This window comes from Phodopus roborovskii, unplaced genomic scaffold (genome assembly GCF_943737965.1).
Source record: "Phodopus roborovskii unplaced genomic scaffold, PHOROB, whole genome shotgun sequence".
Taxonomy (NCBI): Eukaryota; Metazoa; Chordata; class Mammalia; order Rodentia; family Cricetidae; genus Phodopus; species Phodopus roborovskii.
This window is the reverse complement of record NW_026126469.1, coordinates 28185040-28203278: the sequence shown is the minus strand read 5'-3', so window position 1 is coordinate 28203278 and position 18239 is coordinate 28185040. Positions and strand designations below refer to the sequence as shown.

Here is an 18239-nt window from a genome sequence, read left to right as displayed (position 1 = left end):
GGAAGGGGCAAAGCATATGCTGAAGCTACGGCAGAGGGAGAAGAACCAAACCATGGGGCCAGAAAGCAAAGGCACTCGGGCAGAACTGACCTTGGACAGAACTGACCTTGTGCGTGAAGACAGGAATGGCAGAACTGACCTTGTGCGTGAAGACAGGAATGATAGATGCGGCATGTTATAAAGACTACGGATGGAGAAAAGGCCACAGAGGGCCTTCAGGACTATGTCAAATGTCAGATTTCAGATTATTCTCTACAGATAACCACAACTTTGAAGTATCCTACACAATGGGCTGAAAAGGGATATGGCTTGACTGAGTTTTGACACCATGCTCTTACTATATTCTATTTCTAAACTTTTTAAAGGCTTTACACTAAAGCACTTTTTTATTAAAATTTTTGAAGATTTATTTCATATTTCTAACTATGTGTACATTTATGTGGGAGAAAGTGCTGTGTACTGGTGCCCACAGAATTCAGAAGAGGACACTGGATCCCTTGGAGCTGGAGTAACAGGTAGTTGTGAGCCAGCTGACATGAGTGCTGGGAACAGAACTTGGGTCTTCTCCAAGAGCAGTATACCATCTCATCAGTGCCACAGTTATAATAAACTTTAAGACTGAAAACATAATGTGCTGACTGGAAGATGGTTCAGTCAGTAAAGTCCTGGTCATGAGAGCATGAGGACCTGAGCTCGGGTCACCAGCATGGGGCATGGCAGATCCTGTCTGAAATCTTAGCACTGGGAAGGTAGAGACAGGCAGATCTCTGGAGCTCACTGGTTAGCAAGTCTCAAAACAAAAAACAAACACAAAAACAAACAAAACAAAACAAAAAATCAAACACAAAAACAAGGTGGAAAGCAATCAAGGAAACATTGCTAACATTGACTTACGGCTTCTACACGCATGTGCATGCACACACCTATACAGAAGGATGCTATGAACATCATGTAATACACTTTACTAAAGATGTATCTTACAGGCACTTTTGCATCACAATTGAGGGACCAGCTGACTCTTTCTAATGGCTGTATTTCTCCACTTGCCACCTGACTAAACATGTGGTCTTGAATGACTAATGTGCATAGCACTAATATCTCCCATCCTTCATTTTTCTCTAATGTATCCACCGTTGTGACTTAGTGCCTTGATTCAATAAGCTTCAGTTCTGGGTTCCTTCAATTGACTCACTATAGAGACCCAATATGCTCACCTAGGAAACTCTTAGAAAAAAAAATTTCAGGTGTGGACCAGTGGTAGAAGACCACACAGTATGTACAACCCCAGTTTCACATCCTGGTACTGAAAAACCAGAAAGAGAAAGCTAACACTTTCCTTTCCTAAAACAAGAATCAGAACAACAGCAGGACCTGATAATGCTCACCACCTCCCTGCTGCGCAGAGAGCAGACAGGACACACAACAGTGAAGACAGCCTGTACACTGCTCCACCCTGGGAGCCAGGTACTGATTTCTGTTACACACTCTAGACATGAAGGAAGTGAAGTGGTTCCAGTTTCCCTTCAACAACTTACAAGAATGGGGACTGAAAGCCAAGAGTAAGTAGGAAGGTAAGGTTTTACCAGGCAGCTTCCAACATGTACTGAGCGGCCCCTGCACCTCAATATGTGGGCAAAAAGGAAAGTACAACACAATCTGCCCCATGATAAGGAAATCCTTTTCCTTTTTGTGAACTTTTGAACCTCCCACTTCAGGCTCCTGAAAGCGAGGACAGTCTATTTTTAAAAAAGACAAAAAATAAACAAAACAAAAACTCAGCCAAACAACAACAACAACCAAAACCCCACATACATTTATTAAAGTTTAATCCACCCAGCGAGGATAAAAAGAAACAGAAGTGTCAAGAAAACTGATCCAGCCTTGAAATCCCACAAGTTTCAACATGGAGAAGTACCCGCTGTCATCCTACCCAAGGACGGTGAGTGAGGTGCAAGGAGCCTCCACTGAGGAGCTCCATGCAGGCTTGCTGAGCAGTGGTACTCGGCGCCTCCCCACACCCATGTCCTGAGCCAACGGATGACTTCTCTTCCTGCTCTAACCACACAACATAAGCTTATTTTCTGTGAAATTTGAACTAGGAAATTTCAACCTCAGAGACAGTTGGAACACTAGCCAAGATGAGGCTCCTAAGTCAACACGGGGCAAAGCAGAACACTGTTGCAGCTCAAGCCCTGTCCCTGAACCCCAGAATTCTAGCAAATAGGCTCACACTCTCCTTTCACCATTTCTACTCCTAGATAAGAGACTGACGGATGCTTTCCTGCAGAGAACAAAACAGTCAGGGCCAAACACAAGCATATTTAGTTAGCTTTTTAAAGATGATTCTTTCATTAATAAATTCTTTCTCCCTCTCCATCCCCCCAATAAGTATCTCTTTTGAAGAATGACAGTTGGGGGTGTGTGGACGGATGTGTTAGGGTCAGCCTTCTGGCTATCTCCCAGAAGGCCAGTCTCCTAGTGTTAGGAACAAATCTCTAACACCCCCAAGGCTGAGACTTAGAATGGTTGAATTTTGGTTGACTTGAGTGGGTATGACCTGGTGCTGTGTCTGTCCCTCAAGTCAGACAAGACTTTAGTGGGGGGAAGAAAGAGACCTCCCCTTTGTGCAATTGCTTTGTGAACCAGCTTGGGGTTCCTTTCTATGCTTGAGTCAGAGACAGGGCAGCCGGCACCAAGCAAAGTTCCCTAAGGCTGGGCCCAGTGCTTGGAGATGAATCACCACCTCATCCCACCCCGTGGGATTGGAGAAGTCTGGTTCAGGGTTGTGTCCGGAAAGCCAGACTGGATCCACAATGAAAGAATTACAAGCAGGCACAGGGTGTTGGTCACGGGGTCAGCACAACCTAGACAGACCTGTCCACTAGTCAGTCTCCTGCAGACTGCCTCCACACCAGGAAGTGTGGAAATAGGGGTAGCACCTGGGAAAGTGCCCCTCAGGGCAGAAGGGGGGGGGGTGTGGCAGGGCAATCCAGGTAGAAGCTGAGGTGAGGCTGCTCAGTCCATGCACTTGCTCAGACCCAGCTCCAAGAGCCACTGCTAGAGCATTTGTGGTGTAGCATAAGATGAACATTGCTTCCACTTGGCAAAGTAGGAAACTGAGGCTGGGATGAAGTCAGGTGGCCACAACCACAGCAGGGTCTGTACAGATATGGGTGGCCTGTGCTATCACCTGGGGTTAGAGTGTCATCCAGGGCAGGCTGCTGCTGAGGACTATGTCTGGGTCTACGGCCCTGTAGCAGTCAGGGTCCAGATTGACATATGTGGCTCCAGTTGTCACCAAGTGCCATGAAGCAGCCCAGGGTCAAACCAGCCACAAGAGTCCAGTTTGGAATCTGAGGATGAATCCAGATCTGAGTGGTTTGTGCTGCTACTCAATGACATGGCAATGTCTGGGCCAGAGTTGCAGCTAAAGGCCATGTTGGGGTCCATGGTTCTACTTGCAGACAGGGTCTGATGTCTGATGCTCCTGTTACCATTGGAGGCCACGCAGACACCCAAGATCAAGGGTCAAGTTAGTGTCTCAAGACCAGGCCACCACTGGGGGAAGAGGTGACATCCAGACCTAGCTGCTGCCAAGGGCCATGTTGGGGGTCTGAGCTGAGGTCCAGGTCCTGCATTGCCACTAATGATCATATAGAGGCACAGGGTTGGAATTGCAACCTGAGGTCTTGTTGGTGTCCAGAGATCACATGATTGCCAGAACCACTCCCACCTGAGTGGCCATTCCTTCCATCCAGAGCTAGGATGTCATTCAGGCCTAAGCTCCTGCCTAGAGCCATATCTGGGTCCATGGTCCAGCCACAGCTGGGGTCTGTGCTGATGTCTGTGGCCAGTGGCACCTCAGGAGGCCTTAGGAATCATGCGAGATAAAATCAGAGGGCTATACCGAACCGGTCCACCCTTCACTGCCCTGGGAAAGCTGGCCTTGCCTCCTGCTGGTCACCTCAGCAAGAGAGCTGGGCCCTGTACTCAGGAGAGAGGACTCCCTCCCTTCATCACAGGTGAGGATGTACCTACCCTGAGGACACACACGTAGGGGAGCCCACTCCACCCCTGCACCCAAGGCGGGTGGCCCCAGTGGCTAGATCTGACCTGCCTGGCTAACACCCAGGCCCACAACTGGGCCTTGGGTTGACCCACCCTAGCATCTATGCCATCTAGGTCCCTCTGGAGTTTGTGAAGGGAATGGTCCTGAGGAATGATACCCACAAGATCTCCAAGATTCTGGGAGGCCACAAGATACCCCAGAAGAGCTATGGTAAGGATCCAGTGAGGATGGTGTACCAAAAACCAGAGTCCTTGAACCATACCAGTAGCTCATAGCAATGAACATTTTCCAGCCAAGCTGATGGAACAAAGAGTAACTATATAACACACCGAAGCCATCAGGACGGATAAAGACATGATGATGGAGAGGCAGGAGAGAAGGACAAGCAGAGACTTTTCTGTCCTGGTGTGGTTTTTGTTCTCTTTTGATTTACTGAGGGTTTTTGTTCTTGCTTTTGTTTGCTTTCTTACTTTGTTTTGCTTTCTTTTTGAGGAGCTCAGCAAGGAGAAGGGGGAATGGGAAACCAGGAGTGAACAGAATTGGGGTGCATAATATAAAAACCCCAAAGATTTAATAAGAAAAAAAAAAAAAGAAAGAAAAAGAAAAAACCAAAACCAAATACAGAGGACAGAAGGTTCTAGAAGTGAAGTTTTAGGGGGTAAAAAAAGGCAAACTAGAAGTCATGTGGTAATTTGACCACCTAGAAAACTGCATTAAGATTTCATTAAATGATGTGCACCTTTAATTCCAGCATTCAAGAGGCAGAGGCAGGAAGATCTCTGTGAGTTCGAGGCCAGCCTGGGCTACAAAATAAGTTCCAGGACAACCAGCAGGACTGTTTCACAGTCTTGGAAAACAAAAACAAACAAAAGATTTCACTGAATGTGTGCAAAGAATTTAAAATACACATGACTGAAGACATGACTCAGTGGGTAAGAGTTCCTGCTGTGTAAGCATGAAAACCTGAGTTCAAATCCCCAGTACCCAAATAAGAAGCCAAGCATGGCTACCCCTACAGACAACCCCAGTGTGTGGGTAGAAACAGGCATTTCATGAGAGTTGAAAGTAATTAAGGTGGAGAGTGAGTTGACCAATCAATGATCGCACATCTATGAGTGCATGGGCAACACAAACTGGACAGTGGGGGAGGGGAGAAAGAGCTAGACAGAATGATGTTGGGAGGCAGAGAGGAAGGGAGTGGAACTGGGAGGAGCTGGGAAGGGGTGGGTTATGATCAAAACAGATTGTGTGATGAATGAAATCCTCAAAGAATTAATAAAAATATTACATCTCTAAAAGTTAGAGAATGATAAAGGAAGACATCCCATGTCCTCTGGCCTTCACATCAGGTGTTGTGAGAGCCCAAGTTACATTTTAAGTTTTAATTACTATGCCTAAGAGATCTATGAAACAAAAATGCCTCTGATCTGCAAGCCCCTTGCCGGAGGACAGATAGTGCCTGAAATGCTGGAGCTATTGTTTATGGGAGATAACTAGCCACGTGTTTTTCATTCCCCTAAACAAATTTGTTTGACCCATATGCACCTGATATGCTTGATCACATGTGGGCTGGAGGTATTTCATATGCTTGCTCCTGACTGGACCTGATGGGTTTTCCTTCTTAAGCATGTGCTATACTTGACTCTGGGCCATTTCCCAAGAACCTAGATAAACACCTGGTCAGTGTTTAATTAAAACTTGCTTCAAGTTTGGCCTTAAACTGTGGTAGTGGTTTTATTCTCACCACTGGGATTAATAGTGTAGGCAACACACACACATATACACACACACACAAACACACACACACACACACACACACACACACACAATTTTAAAAGTTTAAAAAGTGTACAGAAAACTACGACATGAAAAACTAAGTATCAAAGCAAATAGACAAGAATGGCTCAACTCTGAAAGCTGTGTAAAGGCTAAGAAGCAGGAAGAACATTGACGTTTATTGTTTTAATATTTTTACTATGTACACATTTATTTTATAAAGATTATTTAGCTAAAATTAGTTTAAAAGCTACTACAAGTTCTTACATTCCAACTGCAAAGGAATACTATATAATCATTAAAAGGAGGTGATCACATGAGAAGAAAAAGTTGTCTACAGCCAAGAGTTCAGTACATATACTGGGCGAAAATGATGAAGCTGTGTCCTCACACATGCATGTAGAAGTGATGTTCACTGATAAAGCTGTGTCCGGACAGACATGTAATATTTTATCAATGGTTGTAACTTGAAAGTGGGATGTCAATTTTCTTTTAGTTTTTCATTATTCCATATTATCTGAATCATTTGTTTTGTGTTCCATGTGTTTTATCCTCATTATTTTAAGAAATTAAAACTCACCTTCATTAGGGGAAAGTGTCATGCATTAGGCTGAGATTCACAAGTACTAATTGGAGTTAACAGGTCATGAATAGACCAGATATGACACATACTTGTAAACCCAATAGTAAAGATGCTGAGGCAGGAGAACATTGGCTATATAACAATACCCTGGCTCAAAAAAGAGATGGGAGTATGTGTGGAGAGAATGAGGAATAAGTTAAATGTTGTTAAAAGACCCTAGGAAACAATTTTAGAAGCATAAAGAATTAATGCCCAGAAAATATTAGGAAACAGTGGATCTTATCAGTCTAATCATGGAGCTACCTTAGCAATTCATTGGAAAAGGAACAGTCTAGCAATCACATGGTACACTTGACCATATAGAAAACTGTACTAGATGATTATTAGAAACACAAGAAAAAAAAGTATATGGAAAAATGAAATGAATGAAAAATAAGGCTATCATCTTGAAACCTCCTTCCCCCATGATGAATGACAGCACAAAAATAACCATTCTAGAAACCAAAATAATTGAGAGCGCTGTCTACTGACAAGTGCTTCTCTCTAGAAGGATACAATGAGTAGTATCTACTTATTTCAGAGGTGGAGGGTGGGAAGACTACTTGTTTCAGAGAGTGAGGGGCACCTACCTGTTTCAGAGCAGGGGAACAAGGGATCAGTTCTCCTATTCTGTTTATCCCAGCATTGATTTTCTTCTTTCTGTGCCTCTCCACTAGAAAGAGGAAAAGCACATTATCAACCCTCATACTACTTGGTCAAAGTGCCCAATTTCCCAGGGCAAAGGAACTATCAGTAAGAATCACATACAGAGGAGGCTAGGGGTCTGTAGCTCAGTGGCAGTGCACCTGCCTTGCATGGACAGGGAAAAGAAGTTGAACCCTGAGTGAAATCCTTCCAATACTAGCCCCCCCACAATATTCTAGTATCATAACAGATCCAAAGTAGGCTACATGTCAGATGTTACACAGTCAGCTCTGTGAGGCTCTGGGAATATTTTGTCAATGAAGGCAACAAAGTTGCCCTTCTAAAATATAAGAAATGATTCCATGTTTACAATATAAAAATGTATAATTAACCACAGCATAATTAATTCCAGCTGAGTTAAGCACCCACCTGCATTGTGTGTTTCCCGGTTTTTCTTTCTGAAACAGAAGTGCATGACAGGTAACATGAAGATAATAAAAAACAATCTTTACTTTCATAACCATAAAAATAAATTTTATGAAACTGTCTTTGCTGCAGCAGTAAAGAACCACCGAAGAAAAGAAAACTAGGTCATGAGAACCTTAATGCAGATACTTCCAAATAAATTGAACAGATATAATTTCAGGAAGTGACAAAAATTCTCCACCGATGATACCCAGGAATCACATGTGACAACAGACTCAGTCACTGAGAACCTTCACTAGTTGAGAGCATCATGTAACTGTGGATGTGTGGCACTGCAGGCTGGAGAGAGGAGGGGGCGGGAGCAGCAGTGCAGTGAGGCTGGCAACTCCCACCAGGGGAAATGTGGAGGCAAAGGCACCTACAATGCCAACTGCATCTTTCCATCCGTGTACTCAAGCCAAACTCTTACCTTTTCTTAAAATTTCTGCTAAAGACACTGACTTTCCCTTTTTGTGTAATAACTTTTGTGTATTAGCTTTCACTAATAGCTATTTGGTAAGGAAAGAGAATATAGTAGTTTTAACCTTTTAAAAAGTGGCCACACAATTCTAAGCAGACACTGCCTAAAATGGTAGAAACTCAGGAGAGGGGCTATTAAGAAAATGAAAGTAATGCTATATATATTGTCATTAATAGATTACAATGTTATAAATTAAACACAATCTAAATGTTTCTGGATGCCAGTGAAAATATCATTAGGAAACAAACATAAAATATAGATTTGATATAATTTTTAAAATTATTATTATTGTTACAATTTTTTTACAACCCAACCAGTTTCCTCTTCCTCCCCCCCCCCCTACCCACCCCTCTCCACTCCTCCTCCCTTCCCTTTCAGGAAAGGGCAGTCCTCCCATGGATATCAAGATGCAGTAGGACTAGGCACCTCCCCTCATACCAAAGCTGGGCCAGGCAACCCAGTAATAAACAGGGTTCCAAAAGCTGACAGAGTCAGACAGCCCCTGCTCCCACCACTAGGAGTCCCACAAGAGGACCAAGCTACACAACTGTCACACTTATGCAAAGGGCCAGTCTGATGCAGCCTATTTGTTAGTTCAGTCTCTGTGATTGATATGTTTCAACTACTGATGGCCATTCTTACTTGTCACACTACTGAGAAAAGAACAAGTAAATTTTAGCCATGGGTCTCTTTCAGTAAATCTGTTTCTATCCATCCACACATATTTTGGAGATTAATCATTTTCTAGGTATCTAAATACAAGTTCACGAAGGACCGTTTAGCAAACTGGGAGCTGATTCTGTTTCTTACCTACCTACATGATATTATTTGGGGCTGTGGATACACACCTGTGCTGCTTTTTTGTAGGCGTCTCACGCTCTGTCATTTCTGGCATGGTGACAATGATAGGAACCTACAAAGGGATACAAAGACAGCTATACCAAGACATTTAGTCATTCTAGAGTTTGCAGAAATCAAACAGCAATTAGATTTTAATACCAAAAAAGTTAAACAAACAAACAAAAACAGAAAAACACTTGACCAGATATAGATCAAAAGGGTTAAAAAAAAAAATAGGATATATGGTCAAAATCCCAGTACTAGAAAGATTGAGATTAGAGCCAGCCTGGGCTACATGGCAAGTGGCAGACTAGTCTGGGCTTCACAGTAAGATCTCACTGGTAAAGAGCTTGGCCAGCATGAACTTAAGGACACACTGCCAGATCACTCTCCAGAAACCACCAAGGACAACACTATTATAAGCAGCAGATGTAAATCACAGTGAGGCTGTCTTCGTCTTTCCACTGCCAGGCAGGTGTCTCTCATTATCAGTGGAGACTCACTACAACGTGGATGTGAAAACTCGCTATCAAGAGTGGGTTTTCCTCTTTCTTCCTCCATTCATTTTCCTCTTCCCGCCTCTATTGTTGAGACAGGGTCTCACTGTATCGTTCAGGGATGGTCTCAAAAACTTAAAATCCTCCTGGCTCTGTTTCCTGAGTGTTGGGATTATGGGCATACACCACTACTCAGCTAAAAACAGATATCCTATAGGGAAATATAAACATGAATGGGACAAAGTCTGGAGGCAGAAACATAGAAGTGCAGGTATGCAAAGCGAGCAATATTGCTGGTGATTTATTTCAGTCCTCTCTGGTTTTTCCAGAGTGATAATGTAAATGTTAATGCTTAACTCTCAGTAACTGGCAACCAACCTTGCAAAAGAGGCTGTCAAGCTAGGGTGTCTGTTGGGCTACTGGGGGAGGAGGTACAAGTGCGACTTACCCTTTTCTTCTGGGAAAGGAAAGGAGGTAATAAATACAGAGGTGAGCTCAAAAAGTGGGAGTTTAAGATCTGATTGTGCCACATTCTAGCTATCCGTTGTGGGCTTGTTTTGAGCAGAGAATGAACTAATACTAGGAAGGCACAACACTGGTGCCTGGAAGCAATAAGGATCCAAGAAATGTTGGCCCTGGATATTTACAAGGTGTTTCAGAACAAGCACCAGCCCTTGAAAGGAGGGAAGGTAAGCAAGGGACTGATGAGAAGGCCTGTGGAGAATGTGTAGTCGAAACTCATCTCCAGGGCTAACAAGATGGCTCAGTGGGTAAAAGTGCTCCCAAGCCTGAAGCTGGGACCTCCATCCCAAGACCCGCACAGCAGAATGAGGAACTGAATCCTCACACGTATGTCATAGATGCACACACACCACAAAAAGAAGCGTTACGATTTTGTTTTCAGAAACAACTGCCTGTCCCTGTTCCACCTTCTCCTTACACACACTCACTCACTATGGACAACCACCTAACAGCAGCGTGGGCCAGTCAGCAGGTAAACACACAAATAACCCATCTCCTTTCTCACCCAAGGGCTCAGAGTTTCTTCACTTTGAATTCCTGGCTTCCAACTCCTCCTCTTTCTGGTTCAAATCTATCATTTTCTGCCAGAAGATGGTCTCTATAAGTTATGTTTTCTTCTTACTACAAAAAGAAAAACCAATGAGTATTTATTTATAGGCACCAGGTATCCATGGGATAAAGCTGGCAACTGATGACATGCAGGCAAATTTGAGAGGCATGAAGGATAATCCTGACCACTCTCCATCACTGGAGAACAGGTGAATGTGCTTATTCTCCAAAGCCTTTTTCCAATGGGTAACCATGTTCTACCCTAAATACCGGAAGGGGGTGGTGGTGGTGGTGGTGGTGGTGGTAGTGTCTTACAGGCAGGGACACAGGCATGTAGGCATAGTTCTCTTCTATTCTGTTTGCTCACAGTCCCTTGGACCCTCATTACTCATGGATCTCCAAAGAACTCCATGTTATGTCTAATGCTCTCAATTCTAAAATTATCTTTCAATTTCCTATTTCCCTCGTGTAAATTTTACTTCTTCTCTATGTGTGCATGTATGGGAATTGTGTAGCATGTTCACATGTGTATGGGCACATGTGAGTGTCTGAATGTGCATGCATGAGGACATCCATGGGTGATGCCAGTTGTCTTGATTGCCATCTACTTTACCCTTTTTGAGGCAATGATTCTCAGCCAAGAGTTTGCTGGCTAGTCTCCATAGGCAGTGTGTTCTGGGGACCCCATCTCCACCTCCAGAGGCTGGAATTACAGGTAAGCCACCATGCCCATCTGGTATTTGTGGGGCTTGGGGGTCCAAGCTCTGGCCCTCTTGCTCCCACAGCAAGCACTTGAGTTCTGAGCCATCCCCCTGCCCCCTACTGTATTTTGTAGGAGTGACTGGAAACTTGCTCAGAGCTAGGAAGACTAGCTGAAGGCCTGTGTGCTGTGGACGCAACAACATGTTTTACAGCTTCATCTCAGTCTGACAAGTGATGAGCTGTCAGATGGCCTAGGATCCTAAATCTTGGATAACATCCCTTTCTCCTTTCCTTTCTTCTCTTTCTCTACCTCACAAGGTCTGAGACACTCAGTTTTACTTTTAGGGTAATGTTTCCCAAGCACAGATAGTAAGAATTATCCATAGGATACCAGTGCTTTCTATCTGTGGGTTTCATGTCTGTAAGTCCACAGGTTCGAGAAAGAACATGTGGGATTTATGTTTTTGAGGCTAGGTTTACCTTACTTAAAATGTTTTACAAATCTATTCATTTCCTGCACATTTTATAACTTCATTTTTCTCTACAACTGGATAAGATTCTATTGTGTTGTATATTACAATACCCATTCATCTGTTAATGGACATCTAGGATGATTCTATTTCTTTGCTTTGTGAAGACAGCAACAATAAACATAGATGGGCAAGTGTCTCTATAATAATAGCATATATGTTCCTTTGGGTTTATGCCCAGGAACAATATATAACCAAAGCATGGGTCATACATATGTGGAAATTCTATTTTTAGCTTTTTTTTCTTGTGTGTTTGTAGTAGGTGCACCTATCTGTAGAGGCCACAGAAGGATTCCAGGTGACTTCCTCTATGGCTCTCCATTTGAGTGCCCCCTTCCATAGCTTTCTATCTTGTCTTCTTGATCTAGCTGAGACTTTGAGAACTATACCAAATAAGATGGAAGAAAGTTGACACTCTTGATGTTCCTGACTTCAGTTGAAATGCTGCTATTCAAGGGAGTGTAGCTATTGTAGCCACTATGGAAATCAATATGGAGGCTTCTCAAAAAACATAAATCTAGGGCTGGGGAAGTGACTCAGTGGGCAAAGCGCCTGCTATGCAAACATAAAGAGCCAAGCTGAGATCCTCAGCACCCACATGAGAAAAGCTGGGATAGCAGCACTTGCCTTAAATCCCAAGATGGATGGATGGAGACAGGAGAGCCCAGAGGCTATCCGGTCAAGTCCAGAAAAAGCCACAAGTTGCAGGCTCAGTGAGAGACCTTAGTGTTCTGGCAGAAGTTCCACCTCAATACCCCTTCCCTATCTCTCTCTCCCCAACCCCTACCCCAACCCAGAAAGCCCGCCAAATAGGGCTTGTCCCTCAGAGATTGCTCAAGACCATTCCCACAGGGTATTTAAATTGCCCCCAAGAGGGCTGGAGAGATGGCTCAGCCGTTAAAGGCTAGGCTCACAACCAAAATTGCCCCCAAGAAAACAGACATGTGGTTTTCCAATCTCCTCTCTGCGGGGGCTGGAAAATTATTCAGGAGCGTTTTATCCATCAAACTGGGCTTTTTCTAATTTGGTTTGATTTGGTCTGATTTGGATTGCTGCATCAGCAGAGAGGCTTATGGGGGTGCAGAAACTTTTCACATATCTTTAACAAATTAAAACAGAGTTGGGCACAGTAGCACATGCCTTTGATCTCAATACTCAGAAGGCAGGGGCAGGTGGATCTCTGTGAGTTTGAGGCCAGCCTGGTCTACAAAGCGAGTTCCAGGACAGCCAGGGTTGTTACAGAGAAACCTTGCCTCTAGAAAAGAAAACAAAATTCAATTAAATTAAATAAGGTTGGGGGTAATGGAGGAAGACACTCAAGGTCAACCTCTGATCTTCATATGTACATGCACAGGTTAAGTGTACATGTCTGCACACACACATACATGAACATATATACATCAGACACATATATGCACATGCTTACAAAAAGATCTAACAGGAATACAGATTGGAAAGGAAGAAGTTAAATTATTCCTATTTGTAGATAACATAATTCCATACTTAAAACCCATTGGAGTTTACACACAAACAAAATCTGAATCCAACAAATAACTTCAGAAGAACAGAATACAAAGTCTTTGGTATGGTGGCATATAGACATAATCACAGCACTGGGGAAGTTGAGGCAGCAGGATCATGAATTCCAGGTCAGCAGGGTTACACAGTGAATTCCTGTCAGAGAGACGGAAGTGAGGGGTCAGAGGCTGGCGTTGGGTGCTGTCCTCATTCACTCTTGTTTTTGAGACAGAAACTGAACTTCAAGGTCAGTGATGTGGGGAGGCTGCTGACTACAGGGCCCCAGGGGTACTTCTGTCCCTTCTCGCTCAGCAATGTCATTACAGGTAGGTGCTCCATGCCAAGTTTACATGGCTGCTGGAGATGTGAACTCGGGTCCTCAGGCATACACGGCAAGCACTTTACTGCCAAAGCCATCTCTCTACCCTCCAAAATAACCAGATAGGGACTACATTATCATAAATCTTTGTCTACTTACCAATTAACCTACTAATGAAGGCATGGCTTTTCTTCTCTTGTTGGCACTGGGGTTAAATAACTTAGGGCCTTAGAATACACACAGCCCAAATGGCATTTGTAATACAATATTTATGACTAAATAAATATGCTCCTTAAAATAGTTAAAGTGTCATGAATTTTTAAAGATAAATGCTAAAATATTATATTAATAATCTATGAGTTATTACATCTGTGTGGAAAGAAACAATTATTAGGAAAGCCGTCAAGCCCGGTGGTTCTCACATGACGGTCCTCAGATCTCCTGCTTCAAATCACATTGTCTAGGACCTATTTTCTTCCCCTTGAGGTAAAACTCACACACAAATTCCAAACATCTCAAGTATACCATTTGTTCCACTGGAACCTCCATCAAAGGGAAGGCACCAAAAAGCGCAGTTCCACATTCTTTGTGACTTAAGGCAGGACACCCAATTCACCATCTAAAGCATTCAGCTTTTGACTATCCTTGGGCACAAACCTAGCTTGTGGCAGACACATCATCAGCCCTCACCTACAATCTATAAAAGCTCCCTGTTTTAGTTTAGGCGTGTGACTTCTCCAGCCTTGATCTCGAGTTGCTTTGTTCAAATAAACTGGTTCTTTTACTTTTTCAGTTTTACTTGATCTGGCTTACTGTTTTGGTGGAGAAACCTATTATGGGCTACAGAAAACCATTACCATTCAGTAAGCTTTGACATCAAACTAGATATTATCACCAGACAAAGTTCTTTCCTAGCCAATCCTTTCTCAGTTTTAAAAGTAATTGCTGTCCTGTTTCCTTCTCTGGACTTTATATAGATGTATTTGTTGGAATTCTCTTGTAGCAAGCTTACACTCAGCTTAATGTAAATTATATACCTTCTTCCAGGAGTCTGCTCCTTTTTGTAGGATGAACCTGTATCTGTGTATGAACCTATAACACTAGCTGTTTATCCATTTTTCTGTTGATGGACTGCCACTCTGTCCACTAAGTGCCACTTGCACAAACTACAAACACATTAAGGACAGACAGCCACTAGACAGCTAAGCATATTGTTCTAGTCAGTGTGTTTGGACAGTTTTCTAACTAGCAAATGACATATTAGTTGCATGGGAGATTTTTCCCCCCTTAAAAGAAAACCCACTCTAGTAGGTGGCAGGCTACCTTTGCATAGCTTGGTCCAGCTTAGCGCCTGGCCCCATCCCTCCTGCCTGTGAGGGTAGCAGGATCTTCCTGTCTTGTTGCTGCCCAAGGCAGGCTCCTCTCCCCACATCACTAATAAATTGCAATTTGTGAAACCCTGCATTTGCCTGTATTTTTCCTTGGCCAGTCAGTCTCTGCACTTGCTGCCTTTGGTGGCTAGTTCTCATAATATACCACCTTCCCAGAGACAACTAGTGTCTCTGGAGTTACTTTTCGGGGTGATAAAAATGTTCTAAAATTTTGACTGCGACAATAATATACAACACTATGAACATACTAAAACCAATTAAGTGAACACTAAGTGAGTGAACAAGGTATAATGACACCTTAGTAATCTTTTCTCTTTTCGTTGAGTCTCTTTTTTTTCTTTTATATATATATATATATACATATATATATATATATATATTTTTTTTTTTTATTTTAAAACAGTCTTTTCTCATTTTACACACCAATCCTGGTCTCACTCCCTCCCCTCCTCCTATTCTCCCCACCTTCCCCCACCTCCCTCAGAGAGGATAAGGCTTCCCATGAAGAGTAAAAAAGTCTGGTATATCATTGTAAGTCATGTACAAAGCCTCCCCCTATATCAAGGCTGAGCAAGGTATCTGTCCTAGCACAGGCTGACAATAAGCCTACTATGTAGCCTAGACTGATTTTGAACTGGTGTTCCTGCCTCAGCCTCCCAAGTGCTAGGATTACAGGTATTTGCTAACACATCAGGCCAGAAAACATAGAAAGCAAAAGCATCAACTTAAAGCCATGTAACACAGAAGCAGCCTGACTTAGCTTTATTCATTCAACCAAATATTCAAATCATTTGCTTTAAATGTATTAGCATTTGAAACTGGAATTCTAGTACTGACACAGTTTAAAAAGTAAGACTGGGAATGTGAACAAAACTGAAAAGTCTAGTTTCAAAGCTTACTACAAAGAAAGCAGGCAAATGGAATGATGCCAACAAACAGAAGCAAACCTTTACATTTGAGACTGGGGATTCTGACACGGCAGCCAGGAACATTCAAAGAGGGAAAAAACAGACTTCAACAAAGAAAAACTGGGGCTCCTGGACATTCATGTGCAAAATGGGGGCTGAAGAAATGGCTCGGTAGTTAAGAACACTTAATGTTCTTGCTGAGGACCCTAGTTCAGTTCCCAGCACCCATCTCAGGCAGTTCATGGGCATAACTCTAACTCCATATGAGATGCTCTTTGGGCCTCAGTGGGTACTGCATCCATAGGCATACACTCATACACAGATACATATATAAGCATGTAATTTAAAATATTTTTACATGTTTAAGTCAATGTAACAACACTACAAAACTATTAAAAGCACAAGTGATTAAAACAAACAAACAAAAAAACGACTTCACACCTCCACATGAGTGCCCGTAATAAAAAATGAGGAGAGACACAAGAGATAAACTTCTAGGTACAGTGGTACATGCCTGAAGAAGGAAGAGGATCAGGTGGTAAAACAGTTCTACCCTGTGCAAAAAAGGAAAAGAAAGTGGGGGGTGGGGGTGGAGGGAGGGAGGGCGGGCTCAGCAGGGGAAGGTTCTCATCACCTGAATTCTGAGTTTGATCCCCAGGACCCACTTGGTGGAAGAAGAGACTGCTAACCTCCACCTCCACCATGGTCTCCCAGAAGAAAACAATGTAAATAAATAATAGAAAGGGCTGGGCTGTGGTGCTGGTGCATGCCTTTAGCCCTAACAGTTGGGAAGAGGGGACAGATGGATCTCTGAGTTCGAACTATAGAGTTCCAGGACAGTCAGGACTGCACAGAGAGTTCTGTCTTGAAAAGCAAAACCAACCAAGCAAACAAAATTTTAAAAACAAGTAAATAAATAAATAATAGAAAGGAAAGTGGGGGAAGGGGAACAGGAAGGACAACAGAGGAAGGAGATGGGAGGGAAAGTGAGTCTGCTGTGGCTAGTCAACACTAGAGATGGTGAGAAAGGAAGGCTGCTGTATGTAGGTTTGAGGCCAGCCTGGCTAGTAAATAAAGGCTGATCTATGATAAACCAAACCAAGCCAAACCAAAACCAAACCAAACCAAACAACAGCCCCAGGGCATCCAATGTTCTCCGCTGGCTTCGGTGGGCACTGCACACATACGGCGCACATGCAGGCAAAATACTTATACACAGAATAAAGATAAGTCTTTAAAATAAATAAATAAGCTGGGCATAGTGGTACACACCTTTAATGTCAACCCTAGGCAGATAAAGGCAGGTGGATCTCTGTGAGTTCAAGGTCAGCTTGGTACACATAGCAAGTTCTAGAGTAGCTCTAGAAGGCATGTAGAGACCATGCCTCAAAAATAAATAAATAAATAAACGACAGAGTGACTGAATAAAGGTTATAATATCTTACTTAATCTTATTTAGTCCATTCTAAAATGTTTTATACTTATTTTAAATGTTTTATGGAGTGATTGCAGTTTGCTTTAATAACTTTTATCGCTTTAAGACTTTATTAGTATACATTAACTGTATGAAGTAGTAGGTTTCATTATGACATTTCACACATGCATATAACATACTTTAGTCATATTAATTTCCCACTACCCTCTCTTGTGGCTACTCCTACCTCCCCTGTCCCCTTACTCTTCTGAAGTATAACCCTCTTCAGTCAAAGTCACTTTATCCTACTAATGAGAGTGTAACTCATGGAAATTATGGCACAACTAAACTTAAATCTCTGGCTTGGATCAAATTATCAGCTCTATAACAAAAATGAGCTCAACTTACTTGGACCTCTTTGTTCTACTATTTTTCTTATATGAAAGACAATATATATATATGATATATATATAAAACAAAAAAAAGTTTAAATGTTCAAACTGTTTCTCTATTGCATCACCCAACACAATCCCTGTGGGTCCTTCTGCAAGTTTTCTTCCTTTCTGTATCTAATTTTTCACAAATAGTGGTGCATAAGCCACTCTGTATTCTTCTTTACACTGAACACAAGCATTTCTCCAGTTTACCAAATACTCAAAGCTGTGATGCAACATGGACACATGCTCTAACTCACCACCCTGCTTAATGCTTGGCCATCTTAGCCCCCTGTGCTTATTCACATTTATCTTCTCCAGCCTTTTGGGTTTAAAAAAAAACTTTTTCCTGGAATGTGCTTTCACTAACTCCACATGGTTCAACTCATTCCATTTAGAAGTCTTTTGACACAGATTCATGTATTGCTTAATGGCTAGGACACACTCTGGCCCTAAAATGCTTAAGAGACTTCGACATGAGGCAAACTCCATTAATTATATTTGTGTAAACCAACATGGTTTCATCTTCAATGGGGGATATCACTGGTCAAAAATAT

The 18239-nt window shown here is 42.6% G+C and overlaps 1 protein-coding gene across 1 annotated transcript in view; it reads right to left on the bottom strand.

Moving 5' to 3' along the window:
- Positions 1-18239, bottom strand: part of Usf3 (upstream transcription factor family member 3) — a 41707-nt gene that overhangs the window by 12082 nt on the left and 11386 nt on the right. Inside the window, exons 2-5 of the mRNA XM_051191523.1 lie at positions 10423-10538; positions 8907-8971; positions 7542-7570; positions 7058-7140 (exon numbers count right to left, since the gene is read on the bottom strand). Of these exons, the coding sequence (XP_051047480.1) occupies positions 7058-7140; positions 7542-7570; positions 8907-8953 (159 nt within the window). The 5' untranslated portion in view covers positions 8954-8971; positions 10423-10538. The remainder of the gene's footprint in view (positions 1-7057; positions 7141-7541; positions 7571-8906; positions 8972-10422; positions 10539-18239) is intronic.